A 17,631-nucleotide genomic window follows, 5' to 3' on the forward strand; every position below is an offset into this window, starting at 1 on the left:
TGTTAACTCGTTGTCCTCCATAGAGCATTACTGAGTTTGTTGCCTTGTTGTATTATGAAAGACCTTTCGGCAAGCAAAGGTTGGAAATTGTTTCCCTGAACCCATCAATCTGTCCATGCATATAATGTTGAGTGTCAGCTTGTGTGTGCCCCCTGAGGCAGGTTGCTTTATAAAAAGGTGAGCATGGTTGGAAGTTAATGATGATACGCTGACATTTTTCAATATCTTGTTTGTTCCTGGCCTAATGATGCGTTTTCTTCACCCACTCCACAGCTCGTCCCTAGACACTTCACGTACTAACTCAGATTCTGCCGTAACCTCTCTGCTGAACTTGACGCTCCGTGGAGGCTTTTAAAGACCTATGTCTATTTACAGGCCCCGCGTTGATTGTAAAGTTTGGATTATGTTCTCACTTTGAAAGGAAATTTGATTTCAGGAAAGGGTTGTATTTTTTTTTGCCCTGCTTGAAAGAACTGTGATACTTCAGACTTTAGAGACAAGACACTATACCCTTTAAATACAAGATAATAGATTATTAACAGAAAACAGCCGATAACAGCAGACAAGTGCCGCTATAGCCACATAGGTGTTGGTGTCCTTTTTCAGACATTATATGCTGGATCAGACCAAGAAGCAGTAGATCAATAGGCATCACCCTCTAAACAGCTACATGTGCAGTTATCGTATGTAAAACACAGTCAGAACATCACTTACCCATACAGTGCTCCATGGGTATGTCTGTAGCTATGCGAATGTCATCCACGGCGATTTCTCCAGACTGCCCTTTTCCAACAATTCCCTCAACGACAATCTAAAGGAAAAGAGCAAACAAAACAAAGTGATTGATGAGACCTATAAATGCAAAGCTCCATAAACGTAGTCTAATATCAACACTACCATGCGACCAACTACTGCTGCTGCTTGAATAATTAATTAATTTAAGCAGTGGAATAAATATTTGTCGATTACGGATACACATTGTCTTCAAACATTGTTTTCATGGGTAAAATCAGTCTTTGCTTCTGAAGAAAACGGTTACTTTGTTTCGGAACGTTCTGTTAATATTGCCTGGGAGCCGGTGTCTATTATGATTGCAATCAGAGAAGGGAGGCATTTGTTTTAATAGCCAGGGGGGCACATATTGGCCTTGAAGGCCCTTGCTTGCCATGACTATGTATCTGTTTATTCACCCACATGCCTATACATCCTGCCAGTCAACCAAACCACAGAGTTCCTTCGTAGCGAACTCATTTTACCTTCGTTTTTGAAACACCAATCAATTTTCCTTTCTGCGCTAAATACGGATTACAGAAGACACTTCTCGGCCCAATATAATACGTGACTGCGGCTTGGCTCAGGGTCAGTGTACTGGCTGTTTTGTGAAATGGAGTCCTACAGGCATTGACTATCTACATAATTCATATTCCAAATCCAGTTTGAGCGTGTGTATAGTGTGTCCGTGTTGCTAGTAGCTACCATTAAATGCATAAAGGCAGCTTACTGAATACTAGCTACGAGCCCCTCTGGCGGGAGCGATGCTAAAGAGTTAAAAAAATTCCAAATATAATTCATTTCTTTCTAATGCCGAGGAGTACAGCCGGTTTCTTATGTAATCAATGAAGTCTTCTCTGGCTCTCGAAGCAGCAACTCGAGGAAAGCAACATGATTTTTGTTCAGCTTTTTTAATACATTTTCCAGATCATCTTTTCTAGAACTATGTAAGACAGAACTGTACCTAGATGCATTTAATAAATAAGTTAGAATGAATGACTTTTGTACCCAGAATCTTTGCCCTATGAAATATTTCACCTGTACACCTGCTTGGAGCGTCCGATCGGGTATGGGGTGGAATCGATGTCTTATAATTCTAAATATAACATGGAACTCTGGAGCATATATTTTGCAATTCCATCAGAAATGTTGCCTCTACAGCTGAATAAACATGAAATCAATCACAAGGACAAGAAGCTGTAACAGATGCGGGGCTTTTTAAACAGATTGTAATCATCCCATGCGTGTCAGGGGCTTATTAACACCTCGCTTTTCTCTTGTTACCTATAGATGCAGTCACATGTCATGCCGAGTACATTTTGTGGCAGCTCTTTGCACCTTATTATCACCAGATCCTTGCTTTCCCTTATGTGCCAATACTTCTCAGAAAAATGATGTCAGCTGATCAACTGTATGTGAATGTACGGGACGGATCAGGAAGTAATGTATGGGCTAATTGCTCTTGCACTTCAAACTAGTTTTTTTTTTCTTAAACACACCATTATTCCCCAAAGTCCACTCCAACACTCGTTTGTAACATCTAGTCCTAAAATATATATTTGAGCGCGCAGAAGAGGCTGATGGCTTAATGTACAGCGAGAACGGCTTTATACAAAGCATCAGCATCATATCGCAGAAAATCAGCTCTTCCGACACGCTAGCTATTATTCATGTATTTTTCAAAGGACAGCCGACTTTATTCCGTTAACGCTGACTGTTTGCGGCGATGTGTCATTTCCGTTAGATTACCATCAAACTTGAAACACCGAGCTGATACCTACATGTCTAAACTACAGGGAGTGCTTCACATTTTATTTCCTCAGCAAGACAAGTCTTCAGCATTCTGCAGAAGACATCAAAAACTAACATCATCTACGGAGCCAAGTGCTGCCATAGATCAGTGCTTTTTGAATAACAAGCTGCGTACCGTTTAGTTGCTATAACAACACATGAAACAGAATGAAAACAACCCGGCCTAACCAAACTCTCTGATGGGAGTTATCCAGATTCTCCTGTAATATTAAAATAAACATTCTAAATCCTCTTAATGCAAATCTCTTATTGCATTTCTGCCAGAACTGTCCCCTTAATTCAAATCTCCTGGAAGTTGGATCCTTTTTTTCTGATCTGCCGGTGTCAGACTATTATATTCATGATATACACACATAACGCAGAGTATCTGGAACTGGAGATTCAATAGAATTGTGTGTATCAGATATAAATCACCCTTTCAGTAAATAATACAATGAATTGTCACAAGTATTGGGAAAAGCAAAGTATGGGAAGATATCATGTACACAGCTGCACCGGTGATAAAAACAGACATCATCAAGCCAAGTTAAAAACCACAGATTACAGTAATAAAACAAATGCTGCAAGGAACCAAAATTATTAACCATTTAATAACCAACAGTAATAAAACATATGCTGCAAGGAACCAAGATTATTAACCATTTAATAACCAACGTTTTCTGGTCAGGGGAAAATGCAAGCTTAAAAACCTTGGCAATCTACCCTGCGCAAAAGAAAATATGAAAGCCCTGCTTTAAATACCCACTGAATGTGATCTATTTTATCTGAGATTTTTGAAAACTGCAGAAGCCGGTGCAGCGAAAAGTGTTAAAATCCTGAAATATAGCTCAGTAGCAGCATTTGAGTAGGATATTGCAAAAAGTTGTGAAAAACTACCATATTCTTCAATTTAGATAAAATGCATCAGGGCCATCACTAACATGTAGGCAGACCAGGGGTGCCATGTAGGTAAGGGGCACCGCCATGCATCAACCTGTGTTAGCAAGTGAATACAGGAAGGAATGATAAAGACAGTTATTTTAGGACTCTAGAATCTGTCCCATTGTAAAGGCCAGGTAACTGTTACCTACTCCAGTTATACCCGATTCCCATCTTACCTGGTAATCTCCTTCATAGCCGTGTAAGATGATTCTGCCTTCTCGCCAGTCGCTTGCTTGCTCTTCTTTGATCTTCCACAGTAACTTATTTTCTTGGCTGGATTTCCTTAGAATCTGCAGAGTTCCACCGCTAGTTCCCGATGCCCTATACCGAAACACCATGCAGTGAACACTTCTGGGCAGGTATATTTTGGGGCTCAGTAAACGTGCATGTTGACCTTCTATTCTCCCACCACTGGGCAGTCTTAGATAATTTTTGCTGTAACCTAAAAAAAAAGAATAAAATGTAAAAAAAAAAAAAATGTATTCATTCAGATACAGTATCTTACACCATTGAGCTTGTAATATATTGCTCTCCATCTGGTACCGTTTAAGGTTGTGACCCTTAGCTGTCTGTAAAGATGCAACCCCTGGAGTTTGAACACAGTTTTGAGGTCACGCATATTTGGCAGACAACAAAAAAAAAATCGAAAAAATTAAGTCTGATTTGAAAAGAAAAAACTTTTCGAGTTGCACAGTGGAGAGAAAAACTATATTGTTGATCCCTGTTCCCCAAGTCAACAAATTCTTCTAATACTACTGCAAGAGAAATATTGTTTCATGTACTTGAAACACATAATGTATGTCCTTTAAAGGTCACAATATTTCTTTTTTCGTAGAAACATTCAAAATTACGATCTGGCTTGAAGAATACCCAAAAAACCTCCACTAATTCACCAACTTTTAAAATAATCACAGCTGTTTCTTTTTGTCTTGAACTCCTGTTCTCTTTCATCAAAGAGTAAGACCACCCTGAACCCATGGCATCTCTCTCTCGAGCCTGTCTTTAAAAGTGAGTAATACCGTTTCCAAAGAATGTTTAGCCAACGGAAAAAATACATAATTGGAAAGAGATTAAACTCTAACAATGGGCAAAAGCCTTTACTATTCGAGAATATTATTTTACTTTTCCGCAAGGTGCATTTATTTAGGGCAGGATAGGGCAGACTATTTTCCCAGTTTGAGTTGAACATACAGCCACCTTACCAAGAGATGCAGACGTGGTGTACAAGAACTTCTCTCCTTATAAATACAAATAGAGGTTTGAGGGTATATTGAAGCATTTTGAGGGTACACGGGGGGTGGTAAAATTTATACTTATTTCCCAAGTTACCCAGCTACAAATTGCTATGTATTCCATTGCTTTGTGGCAGACAATCAGATCTCCTGTCTGTCCTCCAGCATCAAACGTGACCACACTCTACACATGAAAAGGCACAGTTTTCATAAATGAGAACAGCTTCTACGAAGAGGCAGAAATCCTGTGAGCCCCCACATCCAAAATGTCAACTAAACCAAAATTAGAGCAACACACGCAATAACACAGTGCATCGATTAGAATAATACTAAACCAAGACCTTAACAAAGGGCAAAGTACAATTACAGCAAAAGGCTAAGGTCATGTAATCCACCACGTGCATGTCCTGTATAGTCTATGGCAACTCAAGGCATTAACCATAACATGGGACTGGCATAAGAACCAAGTATCCCCAGATGGCAGATTTCACTAAAGTATTCTCTGACAAAGGTACACAAGAGGTTACGAAAATGACTGGCAATTATAATTTCTCGGGGGGAAGGAAATGAAAAGCAAAATCCAGCATAGGTTATAAAAATAGGTCTTTTCCTCTATGCAGAAGGCTCATTATATTAATTAAACATTATTAGTCTGATGGAGAGGGGCAGGCAATGATTTCTACTGGGACTATTGGTTAAGTATAATTTATTTTGCTGTAGGGTTTTAAATATTAACTCTTTGTGATGATGCACAATTAATTTTCCAGTCTGATCTATAATTAGTAAAATGTTTATCTGATTTATATATTTCAATGCATAATACAACCATGGAGATAGAACACGGTATATATACACACAGAGATATCTGTAAATATATAACACAATATATCTTTAACAGGAACTCTAAGATAATAAATGACCATCTGCCAAAACTTAGATATAGAAAAATTCTAAGTAAAAATAACATACTAGTTAGGTTTCATAATAGCTGAAATAATTGCTTAAATGTAAAAGTAGCTAAAATGTGATACAGCCCAAAGTAAAGAGTTTGTTATGTTGCCTATTTCAATCATATCAGATATTATGATCAGGGTACAATAGGTAAGATGGCATTAGGAAAGGAGGTCCCTGTCTCATAAAGCTTACAATCTAATTCTACCATAGATTTTCACGCTGCTGGTTGTATTACTTCCTTGATTTGTTCAGTTGATCACAGTCGGGAAACCACAGCCTTAAGCTAAGGATTTGAAGAGTATTGCACATAGGTTGTTCTACTGACTGTAATGCTTGGCCAACTATTGGGAGAGGGTGCTGTAAATTTGTATTAAGGACGTTATAAAAACATTTGCCTTTTTTTAACATGGCAAATGTCACTGAGCTAGCTCATGGCAGAGCTGACATATTTATATTCTGCAGAGGGGTCGGTTGCATTCCTAACAGCTGGAAGAAGAAATTCAAAACAAGCTTGGAAACCTGCTCTGGAAGTCTCTAATTAAAATAGGTCATGTTGGGAGGGAACTAGACCTTTCACTAATTCAGCCTTCAGTTGTGTCCTCACAGTTAACACATGAGATTTTCAGGATTTTTATACAATACATCATGCTCCTGTAAATGAGGAAGCACTCAGTGGGAAACTGAAACATACTGAAAATCGCTATATCATTATGTGCTATTTTTGAGCTTGTTAGCCCAACAAGTGCCAAAAAACTATACATTGATATTACAAATATTATTCTTTTTTTGTTTTTTCAATTTTGGTCGCTATATTGTTGTCATTGTTACATATATTAACCGCCCCCCCCCGAAAAAAAAAACCTGGCAGGGCTGTATGACATTATTGTAAAAGTAAAACAGTATACTAAAAAAACCTTCCTAGCTGTTAGGTTAAGACACCAAAACAAGCACATCACAACAGTTTCTATACACAGAATATTTTATAAAATGGAAAAAAAAGTATTAGTATTTTATGACTTGATCAATGTAAAGATTCTCCAGCAATGTACTTAATTTATTAATCAATGACGTTCTCAGTAGCCCTTTCTAAGAAAAATGTTCATACCAAGAACAGAATTCAATCGGTGATCAATATTTAATTATATATATATATCTCAATTAAGGCAAGACATTGATAACTTACCAGGGTTGGAACTAGGATGTCCCATCCAAGGATTATTGGGGTGGAACGACCATGTAAAATCAGCGTTAGTATCATGCATCCAGCTGCAAACATCCTCAGAGTCGTCGAAATTGCAGTTAAACCCAGAGGGGAATTGAAAATCTTTAAGACAGAAAAACACAAGATGAGATATTGTGCTTTTTGTTATTTCACAACAAGCTACTTTTTCTCTTTCGTAAATTGAACTGAACTGAACAGGAGATGAAATACACGTCTTATGGGATGCTTTTAGTGAGCTCACGTATCTCAAACCTGACATTAGTCTTGGTAGAAGGAAACCTGTCTAATCCCACCAACAAAACAGAGACATCAAAATAACTAGGAGAGTCTTGAGAACATGCCAAACACACATCTAATTCCGTTCATACAAAAGAAGTTATCCGGTAACAGGGGGTGATGGACAGGCTGACCTCATGGAGGTTTATTTAGAAAGGGTTGGCATTAATAACAATTCCCAAACTAGCAGCCTTTAGAAATTGCATGTTATTTGTGAGACCAGGATAGCATTACTGATTGAAGTGCATTCAAATAATTCTCTCAATGAGGAAGAAAAGACATTAATGAGAAAAGTTAGTAAATTTACATTAAAGGCCATCAAGTATAAAATAATGTAAAAGTTGTAATGTCCACAAATATAAGTGAATTCCTTACTATACCTTGGTCAGGCATTAAAAAGTACAACAAAAGCACACACAAACAAAAACATAATGTCTTAGCTGTCTTAGCCCTAAAATACCAAAATAACCACGGATATCCATGGTTACCTTCATTCTCTGCACAAGACTCCCCGCAGTCTGAGGTTTCCTCTTCAGCTGTACTTTGCGTAGTTGTCTCTTCAGTCTTCATAGTGGGTTCTATCGTCTCTGAAGTAGGTTTGGTTTCTGCACAAAGTGACAGGTGTTATACACTGGTCTGCTGTTCTATTTCTATTTAACAACAGTATTTCTTGGTAACCCCCCCAAAAAATGATTAGAAAATTATTAAGTAGGCTGCCAACGATCATTGGGATGCTAATCTTTGGGTCCCTGATATATAGCAATAGGCACAGCCAGCTTTTGGACACTACTTAGGCATGTTGTAAGCTACAAGAGAAGTCTTCAACATGGTATCTACATGACAACTCCTGTTGTTCACACTTCTTCACTTCACTTAAAGCAGGCATCAAAGCATCTTATCCAAAGCAAATGTCTTCTCTTACACCACACAGATAAGAGCATTTGAAAGCTGCTATTGTTAGAATATGAAATAAGCAAACATTTTAATTTCAATTCAGAGTTCATTTGTAATTATCCAGATTTGAAGAGAGACAGAAATCTGTACCACACATTCCCTTCCAACATAAGAACCTGTTAAGAAATAAGCGTGTAAGTGAGTGGTTCCTTTACACATTGCTGCTGGCAAAATATTTTTATTCTTTTTGTTGTTATATGAAAAACAGAGGGTTTTCATTGTTAATACCAGTACGCCACAAGCAGGGAAACTGACTTAATCATGGAAATACAGCAAGGAATCTATGACGTGAAGATAATTTGGGTAGTTAACAGAAAGACTGGACTCTTTGATCCATGGTCTTCTTTGGCCAAAAATCTTTGTTTTCAACCAGCTATAGTGAGAGTCTTTGTTCCAGTTAAGCAGGTCTGTTGTTAGCAATGAATTACAAAGAACACGGCAATACTATAAAAGGCAAAGTATTTATATCTTAGCTGGGATTAGCAGATGGCTCACATTTTAATGCCAGGTTGCTTATTTTCTATCTAAAACTTATGGGTTTTTTCCAAGCAGGAACATTTCTGCTAGAGGTCTTCTAAGTTTAACTCATACAATGTTGGGACCGATCTTTGAGTGCCTCCAAGTTTTAGAAGAAAAACATACTTTATGTTGAAAGCCTCCTATTGAATTATCCCTGTGATTAAATAAACTATTACTTACACATAAATATGCTATAGTGAAGCAAAACTAACATCAAGAAAATACGTCTGATATAACTTAGGACATTGTTGTGCAAGTAGTGAGAATCAGGAGTTTCCTTTCCATGTGTTCTAAGGATCGTCAACAATATAGAGCGGCTGTTCCATACTTATCTAAAACAATAAGTGCATTCTGTATTACGTAAACAAAATAAACCCTGGTAGATCTGTCATTTTGTTCTTTCCTCTGAAGGCAGAATTACATTTTTTTCCAGTTTCTATGGCAACAACCTATCAGGGCCCGGTTATTTGTCTTGTTTCAGTTAAGAGTTAACAGCAAAATTATGAAAGAGCAAAAATTTGACATAAATAATAGTTTCTTGGAAATGTTTGGGAAACTCAGGGATAAAAATACCACTCTTTTCCTATAGAAAGCAATGTCTTTGTGTTACTGGGTAACTATGGCCCTGTGTGTGTCCTGTATGTTAATACCATTCACCATTCTATAAATACACCACGCTTGACTTCTGTTTATTTTAACTTTCTCTATAGCAATATGCAGCTTTTTATGTCAAATGTATTATTATCTTTTATTTATATAGCGCCAAAACATATGCAACTTTCTAAAAATACAAATAATCAAGGGGTATGACAAAAATAGAGTTAACAGACTCAGCCGGCACATTAGTAGAGAGCGTCCTGCTCGTAAGCTTACTCTCTAATCTTAATGAAGCACCATTTCACTATTCCTCATTGCTAATTGCAAGTCATCAGACTTTAGCTTCAGTGCTACGCCGTCCCACAGATCACAAGTGGTGGTTTGTTGTGACAGGGAAAGTTAAAGAAAAGTTTCTAATGGGCAGGCAGAAGACTGTCAAACCCTAGCGTTGGAAAGACAAAGACGGTAACAAGCCATTTCAGATTTGCTAACACAGCACACAAACTCCTGAACTATAATGGGAAGCCACTGGCTTCTCCACTGTAGAGAATCACAAGTAGGTGGATTTACTACTAAAAAGAGCACGGTTAAAAAAATGAAATTATCATCAATCAGGGCTGGATTTACATCATAAGCCCTGCTAGGCAGAGAAGCTGTAGGCATCTCCGCCATTTCTACTATACATGGCAGGGGGCAGGTAGACCAGAGAGGCTTGCATTTAGCCCCACTGACTAGTCTCCTGCTCTTGAGGCAACGTGTAGTGTACGCTGTTTAAAAGGATGGTTTAGGATGAATATATTTGCAGCTATGTTTAATGTAAAGGCTTCCACTTTTTAAATGAAAGTAAGGTCTATTCTTCCTTCATTCCCAACATCTACTAGGTTTCTGTGTGTTCTGAAAAAATGGGTTTGAGAAGGGTTGCTAACAGCTGCCAGTGAGAGCAGTTCCAGAAAAATATGAGATGGCAAAATGAAAGATTTTTTCTATGCAAACAAGTATAAAACCTGCTTATTTTGTTAGGAAGTATTTTCCCTTTAAAGAATTCTAAGGTCTTTGATACGCTTTGAAATATAATAAACAGGCCCCTAAAATACTAATATGTTGATACATTCCTTTTCTTCTGATATGTTTTATCAGGCAAACGTTATTTCCTTCAGTTGAGTCTGGCTCCCATTTAATAGGCACTCCTAATAACTTCCTTACATCCTCCTAATGCTCTTATTATAGGTAATTATGGTATTTTGCTGATAGAAAAGCAGGACACGTAGCAGTCAGTAACAGAGCCCCGCCAGACTCTTAAAGCACATATACATATAATAGCTAGTACTGTCACACAAGGCCACCTAGATCAGGCAATAGCGTGTGCCTTTTGTGTCTTGGTTGTCTATTCAGAGCTTCACAAATCTATGTAGCCAAACACAAAAATTGGGAGCCGGCTTCTTGGGAGTCTGCAGTAATTTTTTCAAGAGCTACTCAGTTCCTATGATTTCTTTGTTTCTATAAACAACATGTGAATAGAACACTATTATATATTTATTAAATGTGTATATGTGTTATATATTTAAATGTATATTTAAAAACTATTAATGACATGTTATCCCCAAACTACTGGATGTATTTCGTATTTATGTATGAAATAATTTTTTCTGTAAAGTGTTAGTGTTTTGGATCTCTTTCAATAAAAGCTTCCTTCAGTTGTTGAACTGCTCCAAATTATATGATTATAGATGTACGTGCACGGAGAGAGAAATAAGACACACGACACAGTCTGGGTCTGGTCCGAAATCACTCTGTTTTATTACGATACGGATATAGATTATATAGTGTCCAATAAAAAAGGACGTCTTATCACATAAAAACATCTTAATTGGTTAATTCCTTAAAACTATACGAATATAGGCAGAAAAACCGTTATAAACAAACATCAGGCGATACTTAGGTAATTTCCTGTTATCTAGAACAAATTGTGGTTAGTAAATTATATAGAGTACATGTTTACGTAACTTGTACCAAACGTCCTAAACTATTGCTACTTGCGTCTCTCGCATATTTGCGTGAGGTTTGACCCTATACACTGGTCGGAGCCAGCTTATATTCATTACAACTTATAAACATTTCTTGCTGAGATATATAGACATAACTTGATTCCATAACATTAGGAGCATATTTCTAGGCCGCATGCTGCTTCCCATACTATATTCCCAACACTCAGCTTGAAAAGCACCTGATGCATTTTTGGGGCAGCCAGAGCCGCATTTCTCATGATGGCAATGGCAGCATGGAACGTTTGCTTGAGATAATGGAAAAGAAATGATCAGATGCTGTGGTGTGCAAAATAGAAAGTGAATGGAGGAGAATGCCCCCTCTGGTGCGCAGACCAGCAAAAGGCAACTCAGATCGAGCCGTCCAGCAGCGCAATAATTGAAAGCAGACGCTCAGAACTTCAAAAAAGATTCATGCCAGATGCGTGGCACGGCACAAAAACAACGCAATACATCAGAGAGAAGTTGGACTCCGGGAATAAAAGTCCCTCGGTGCTCCTGTGTTTTTACATTTCGCTGCAATCTGAATAATCCATTTCAGCCCCAATGCTTCACCAGAAACACCAATGTCAGTTTTTGTTTTCAGAAAACTACAGCTATGGAAAAGGACATACCGGTAACTATACATAAGCTGGCACATATGTTAAAAATGTCACCACTATACGACTTAAACTGCTATATAATAGAAAATCAGATTTTTGCTTTTTTCATAGTAGCACAAATGGGACATGATGACAGATACGGTATGATTAACTAAGTCTAAAATATGTAATATAAAGGATAATATATACAGTAAAGTATTCGCAGTATTATAGGTTTTGAGTGTTATGTTCCCTGTATTCTGCAAGTGAGTCTGAAATTTTAATCTCACGCCCTTATTAAACTTCCATGTAATATTATACTACACTTTGTTGAAACCACTGGTGCTTGTAATTTCATTATTTCACCAAATCATGTTGTCAATGGATCGCCTATATTAAGGTATATCTAGAGGTTTAAATTCAACCAAATACCTATTTTGCCAGGGATATTTACAAGCATTCTGGACTAAATGACACCGTGGTGTATATAAGAATCACAAAGTGCAAAACCATATGTTTTATAACAGATTCCCTCAAAAACTTCTAACAGGCCACATTGTGTTACAAACCCCTCCAGGGTTAAAATGGGTTAAGCATGGGCCAGGTCATTTGGGGATGAGTCATGTGTGTTTTCCTAACCAAAGCATTGTGGAATTTATACTCTGTTTCAGCATCAGATGGCATGTCACCGGGGAGTTAAAAACCATGACCAGACTGCTTCTTCCCTTAGTGACCTCAGCCATCCGATACCTTCAACCTTTAGTCATCCGCACCTCGGTGTAATGCTGGGCAGCTATTAACCTCGGCCAGCAAGTACTCTGGTTTCTCAAACTAACGGAAAAGGAAGGACCTCAGAGTTGGCAGCTGTCAGCCTCACTCAAATAGTCCGGAGATCAAGACTGGCATCTATAAGAGAAGGGAGGGCGAGTATTTGCATTCAGATCTTTTTTAAAGCAAGAATGAGGTGAGGACAAGTGGGATTAAGAAATCAGGACTCATATATCCATATGCAGAATTCCATTGCTTATGCTCTGCATGCTCTTCATAAGTACTTGAATACTTAAACAGGTTTCAAGTTCATTTAGTCTTCGTGATATTGACTATTTGACAGAGAGCTAATGATGTCAAAAGTACATTATCGCTTAAAGTTAGTGGGCTCAAAAAGTAAGCAATTCTTTGCAAAAGCCAGGGAAAAACTAAAATATGTACCTATTGTGCAATTCTATATTCCTGTTACTACATATAAAATATGACATAGGAACTTTACAGAGATTCACTCAACTTATTTTTCCCAATGTCTAGCAGGCTGCACTCAAAATGTATTGTTTATCAGAGTGAATTACACAGGCTACTATAGGACCAGGGCTGGCCCTAGTGTTTCTAGAACCGTAGACAAACCATGTTTCCAATGCCCCTATGCCACAAGCACGTGGTTGCTAATATAGAAAACAGCCTTGTGGTGGCGCTCCTTACCAACTCAGAAACCCAGGGACATGCCCAGTTTTCATATATGGTAGGTCCAACCCGTCAGAAATCTGAAATGCGAACCCTAAAACAATCCAACAGAAATAAAGGACACTACCTGATCCAAACTTACTATAATCTTTAAAGTTGATATGTTCCCTTTCTTTTGGGCCTAAAAAGATACCCCTTACATAGTTGCACATACCATTTGTCAAGGACGTAGAATCAATTTAGTGTCTGAGATTTGGAAATAACTATTTGGTGTTAACGTCAATCAATTAATTTTTCATAGGCATGAAATTGGAGCATCAGCTGCCCAAAAAGTCCTTCAATTTTGCTTATTTATTTGTTGCAGCATCTGGAGTTGCTGCCTATCAGACATGGCTCATGCATAAAAATATGGTCATTTAGACAACTGACCTTTACTGTCCTTTTATACACAGAACCTTAAAGCAACAAGGAAACATAAACATAAGCTTCTCATATGGAGAAAATCTTCTAAATATAATTGCCCATTCCATAAAGATATGTGAAATCACAACTGTATGATTTTAGAAAACATTGAAAGGTAATATTTGTTTGTGTTAATTCCTTCTGTGTCCTCCATAGCAAAGTAGAAGACGTTGAAGCATGAAGTGAAGAACTGTCAAGTTAAAGCAACTTATGTGCAACTTATTGCATTACATACAATTCTGCACACTCCATAACAGGTACAAAACATATGTTGGAGTTAACTAAAAAATGCTAGCGGACGTTTGCTATGTTTTGATGGTGTTCACTGAAGGGACGACAACTCTCAACTTCCTCCATGAGGAGCTGAAAGAGTTGTGTTACCCAGATGTGGCTCAGTAAAACCCCAGAATCGGCCACATCTGGAGAGCAGACCGAGATTTTCCTGGATTCACCGGTGAATCCTTTAACAGGCTTCTTCAAGTATACCATATCAAAAAGAATAATCTCATCTATACATTTCAGAGCTGATCCCATCGAGTTCAAACATATTCTTGGCCTGGCTGCAGTTTCAAAATGAAAAGGAGGTCTTTGTTTTAGACCTATGAAAGGAAATTGCCTTCTGGTGATCTAGGGCATTTTCAACACGCCTTTAAACAAGCGTGCTTCCTATATCGGGATGGTGGGGGTGGTATGCATATTTTTGTAAAATGATTTAAAATAGAACAATAGTAGTGCTTATTGCATTGCTACATACAGGTTTCTCAGAAAAAAATAATTTACATTATTATTCAGAAGCATGCTTGCTGAGAGTAATCTGACCAACAGGAAAATAAACTTGAATAAAAACAATAAAAAATGTGTTTGATAGTTTGTGTTTTTTAATATAATAATTAAATATAGGCAGTGTGATTTTTAAGTCTGGGTGGTTTTACAATCTCACCTGTTCTGTCGCAGCCTAGTATCTCCATTCTCATGCCCATCCCAGCTGGAGACCACCTTTCTGGATAAACACGGACAAATTGCGCAGCTACGGGTTCAAACCGCCTCACTTCGGGGGTGTCGTAATGCATGTTACCCTCAAACAGCTAGAACAGAAAGAAAAGGCACATGCTTCTAATTACAACAGTGGAATACTGAAAGATTATCTGTAATATATGGTGGCCGCTCAAAGGAAAGGTTTCCAGGATATCCTTTCATAAACACAGATATACCTAGAGGCTCCAAGTTTCAAAACTCAAACTCTTTGCTCGGCCTCGGAGGGCGTATGGAGTTTAAAGTAAATCAGCTGAACAGTATCTGAGAAACGTGCAAAACATTAACAGCACAATGTCTTAATTGTCACAGAATAATCAATTATTATCTGACAAATCGGGAGAAAACTGGATTTAAACTCTGCGTGCTTCTCCGTAATGTCATTAACCCAAATCTACAATTAATCTTATTAGCTAAAATCATGTGCATATCAGCGCATAGAAAGTTCAAAACATTTTAACTAAACTTCAGCTTGCAGAATCAAAGCACATGAAATCGCATGTACTATTTGTCAGTATAATGTGGGAAGTAATTATTGCTTGCTTGCACTTCCTGGGAACTTTATGAAAAAAAGGTCAACTGGGAAATACAGCAGGAAGTGAAAAATGCAAAACAATTGCCTTCATTTAAAATGATGTTTAAGAACAATAAAGGCAATGGGAGTTTGTATTTCTTAAAATTCTTTTGTAAGATCTGCACATATAGTTTTATTATAAATCCTTTAGGAAAGTGTTTAATATGGATTACTATGGGATTCTAGTCTTGAATACCTAATCTCACAAAACATGGATTTAATGAAAATGGCTGCTCATACCTTGGCCAAATCCGTCTTTGGATCCTGTATAAATTCCCAGTCGTGTCCGTTCAAACTGTGGGCTACTTTGAATTTCCGTACAAAAGCCCTGTTTTCAGAGGTGGCAAGGCTTTCTCCGATCCGTGCGCCTTGGATGATAACACCCTTTACAGTTTTGATGGTGCCCAGGTCAACCTGTAACCACTCCTTCCCGACCTGGGACTGTGAAATGTGGGTGTACCAGCCCGACCGGCTGCTCACCAAACGAGCCACGCCGGGGGACCACAGATACTCCCTGGTTGAAGATGCTGTGATCTGGGAGTCTGAGATTAGGCCAGACATCATCCCTAACATATTTGAGCAGGGGGAATCTGTATAAACACAAACAAATCACACACATCAGGCAACATTATTCATAGTATATATTTCTACACACAGTTATTATCAATAAAGTGACTTTCTGTTACTGAAAGCAAGGATTTTTTCCTCCGGGTTAAAAAAAAAAAATCCTAGTACAGGAGAAGATGAAAAGAAAGTGAATATTGCCGAGTTCCAAATAGCTCCATGCCTTAATTCCGCTCTGTCAGCGATCTAACTTCCCGTTCTGCCTTCTATGAATCTGGTCATGTGATATGAGCTCTCAATGCCCCGAAGACAACTAAGGAGGCCACATGGAAAGGTTTACCAATAAGGGATATCATTCCTCAATGAGAGGTACCCTGCCGGCTGTGACTTTATAATACACAGCCTTGTTTCAGTGCCGAGAAAGAATTTACACTGTTTGATGAATAGGACCCATAAAATAACACAGGGACAAGAGTTATTATACCCAGTGATACCAAGCTATTGCACAGTTGGCAGTCCCTAGTTATGATAAGGAATTCTATAACATTCAACATTATTTCATTATTGGGTTACATTTATCAGAGGTTTAGTGAATACATTTGATAAAGCATAATTTCAAAGGTAAAAAGATTTTTTTATTAAAATGCCATCATAAGATTTAGAAGAGCCAACCTGTAATCTGGCATCCATAGAGCTCCACCCGCATGGCTATCCCTCTGTGCCACGTCTGAGGACGGAACCGGACGAAGCGAGTCAACACCGGCTGAGGAATTTTATTCAATACCACTTCCGATGCATCATCGTTCCCTGGAAATATCTACAAATGAGAAAAAATAAGATGTTGCAGTATCTGACAAAAAAAAACGAGAGCTTGAATATGATTTTTCTTGGGTGTGTGTAATTTTGTATCTTTTCTGCAACATGTCTGCCCTGGGAGCAGTTAACAAACAGGAGTAAGGATGACAAAGAGTGGTGTTAACATTTTTGGCCAGATCCACATCTCTCCTCTCTGTTAAACTCTTCTGAGACGCGGTCAGTCAATGGAAACCATCTGGTCTTCTTGCTTCTGTTGTGCTTAGGACATTCAATATATAAATGTGGCTGTTGGACACATCAATCTTAAACATACTCCAGAAAACCCTGCAGGCAAAAAGCGTGGTTGTGCTTCTTACTGTGCAAAAGTAGACAAACTACAAGTGCAACATAAAATGCCAAATGTGGTGCTTTGTGAAAATGTTACACTTTATGGGGTTAAGTGTTTAAAATATACTCCTGGTTATATACTAAATATAAATTATTACAGTGAATAGATGGATAAGCATTGTGCATCATCAGGATTAAATACTTTTAGTATTAACATTTTGTTATTACTGTGAAATGGGAATAAACCGTGATACAAATGACGCTGGGAACCTCATTTCTGAATAATCGAAAAATTATCTAAATCCTTATTATACAGTAATTTCTGTCCGAGCAATAATATGGACCATAACCTGGTTGACCGTATTTAAGTTATGTCTTCCAGAGTGATGAGCATCTGATAAAAATCAGAGGATGCCTTCCGCTGGCCTAAATACACAGAACAGCTAAAGGTTACATGTGTATCCAAAGGATTATGGCTAATCTACTGCAAAATAGATATGCAAAATGATCCGATAACCAT

At 37.9% G+C, this 17,631-nt stretch overlaps 1 protein-coding gene across 2 annotated transcripts in view; it reads right to left on the reverse strand.

The window, feature by feature from the left end:
• Positions 1 to 17,631, reverse strand: part of NRP2 (neuropilin 2) — a 71,466-nt gene that overhangs the window by 16,338 nt on the left and 37,497 nt on the right. For both annotated transcript variants that reach the window (XM_053472189.1, XM_053472190.1), the window contains exons 8-14: positions 16,641 to 16,785; positions 15,645 to 15,994; positions 14,739 to 14,883; positions 7,677 to 7,793; positions 6,874 to 7,014; positions 3,681 to 3,946; positions 715 to 811 (exon numbers count right to left, since the gene is read on the reverse strand). In XM_053472189.1, coding sequence (XP_053328164.1) covers positions 715 to 811; positions 3,681 to 3,946; positions 6,874 to 7,014; positions 7,677 to 7,793; positions 14,739 to 14,883; positions 15,645 to 15,994; positions 16,641 to 16,785 — 1,261 coding nt within the window. The remainder of the gene's footprint in view (positions 1 to 714; positions 812 to 3,680; positions 3,947 to 6,873; positions 7,015 to 7,676; positions 7,794 to 14,738; positions 14,884 to 15,644; positions 15,995 to 16,640; positions 16,786 to 17,631) is intronic.

Source organism: Spea bombifrons, chromosome 7, assembly GCF_027358695.1.
Source record: "Spea bombifrons isolate aSpeBom1 chromosome 7, aSpeBom1.2.pri, whole genome shotgun sequence".
NCBI classification, from domain to species: Eukaryota; Metazoa; Chordata; class Amphibia; order Anura; family Pelobatidae; genus Spea; species Spea bombifrons.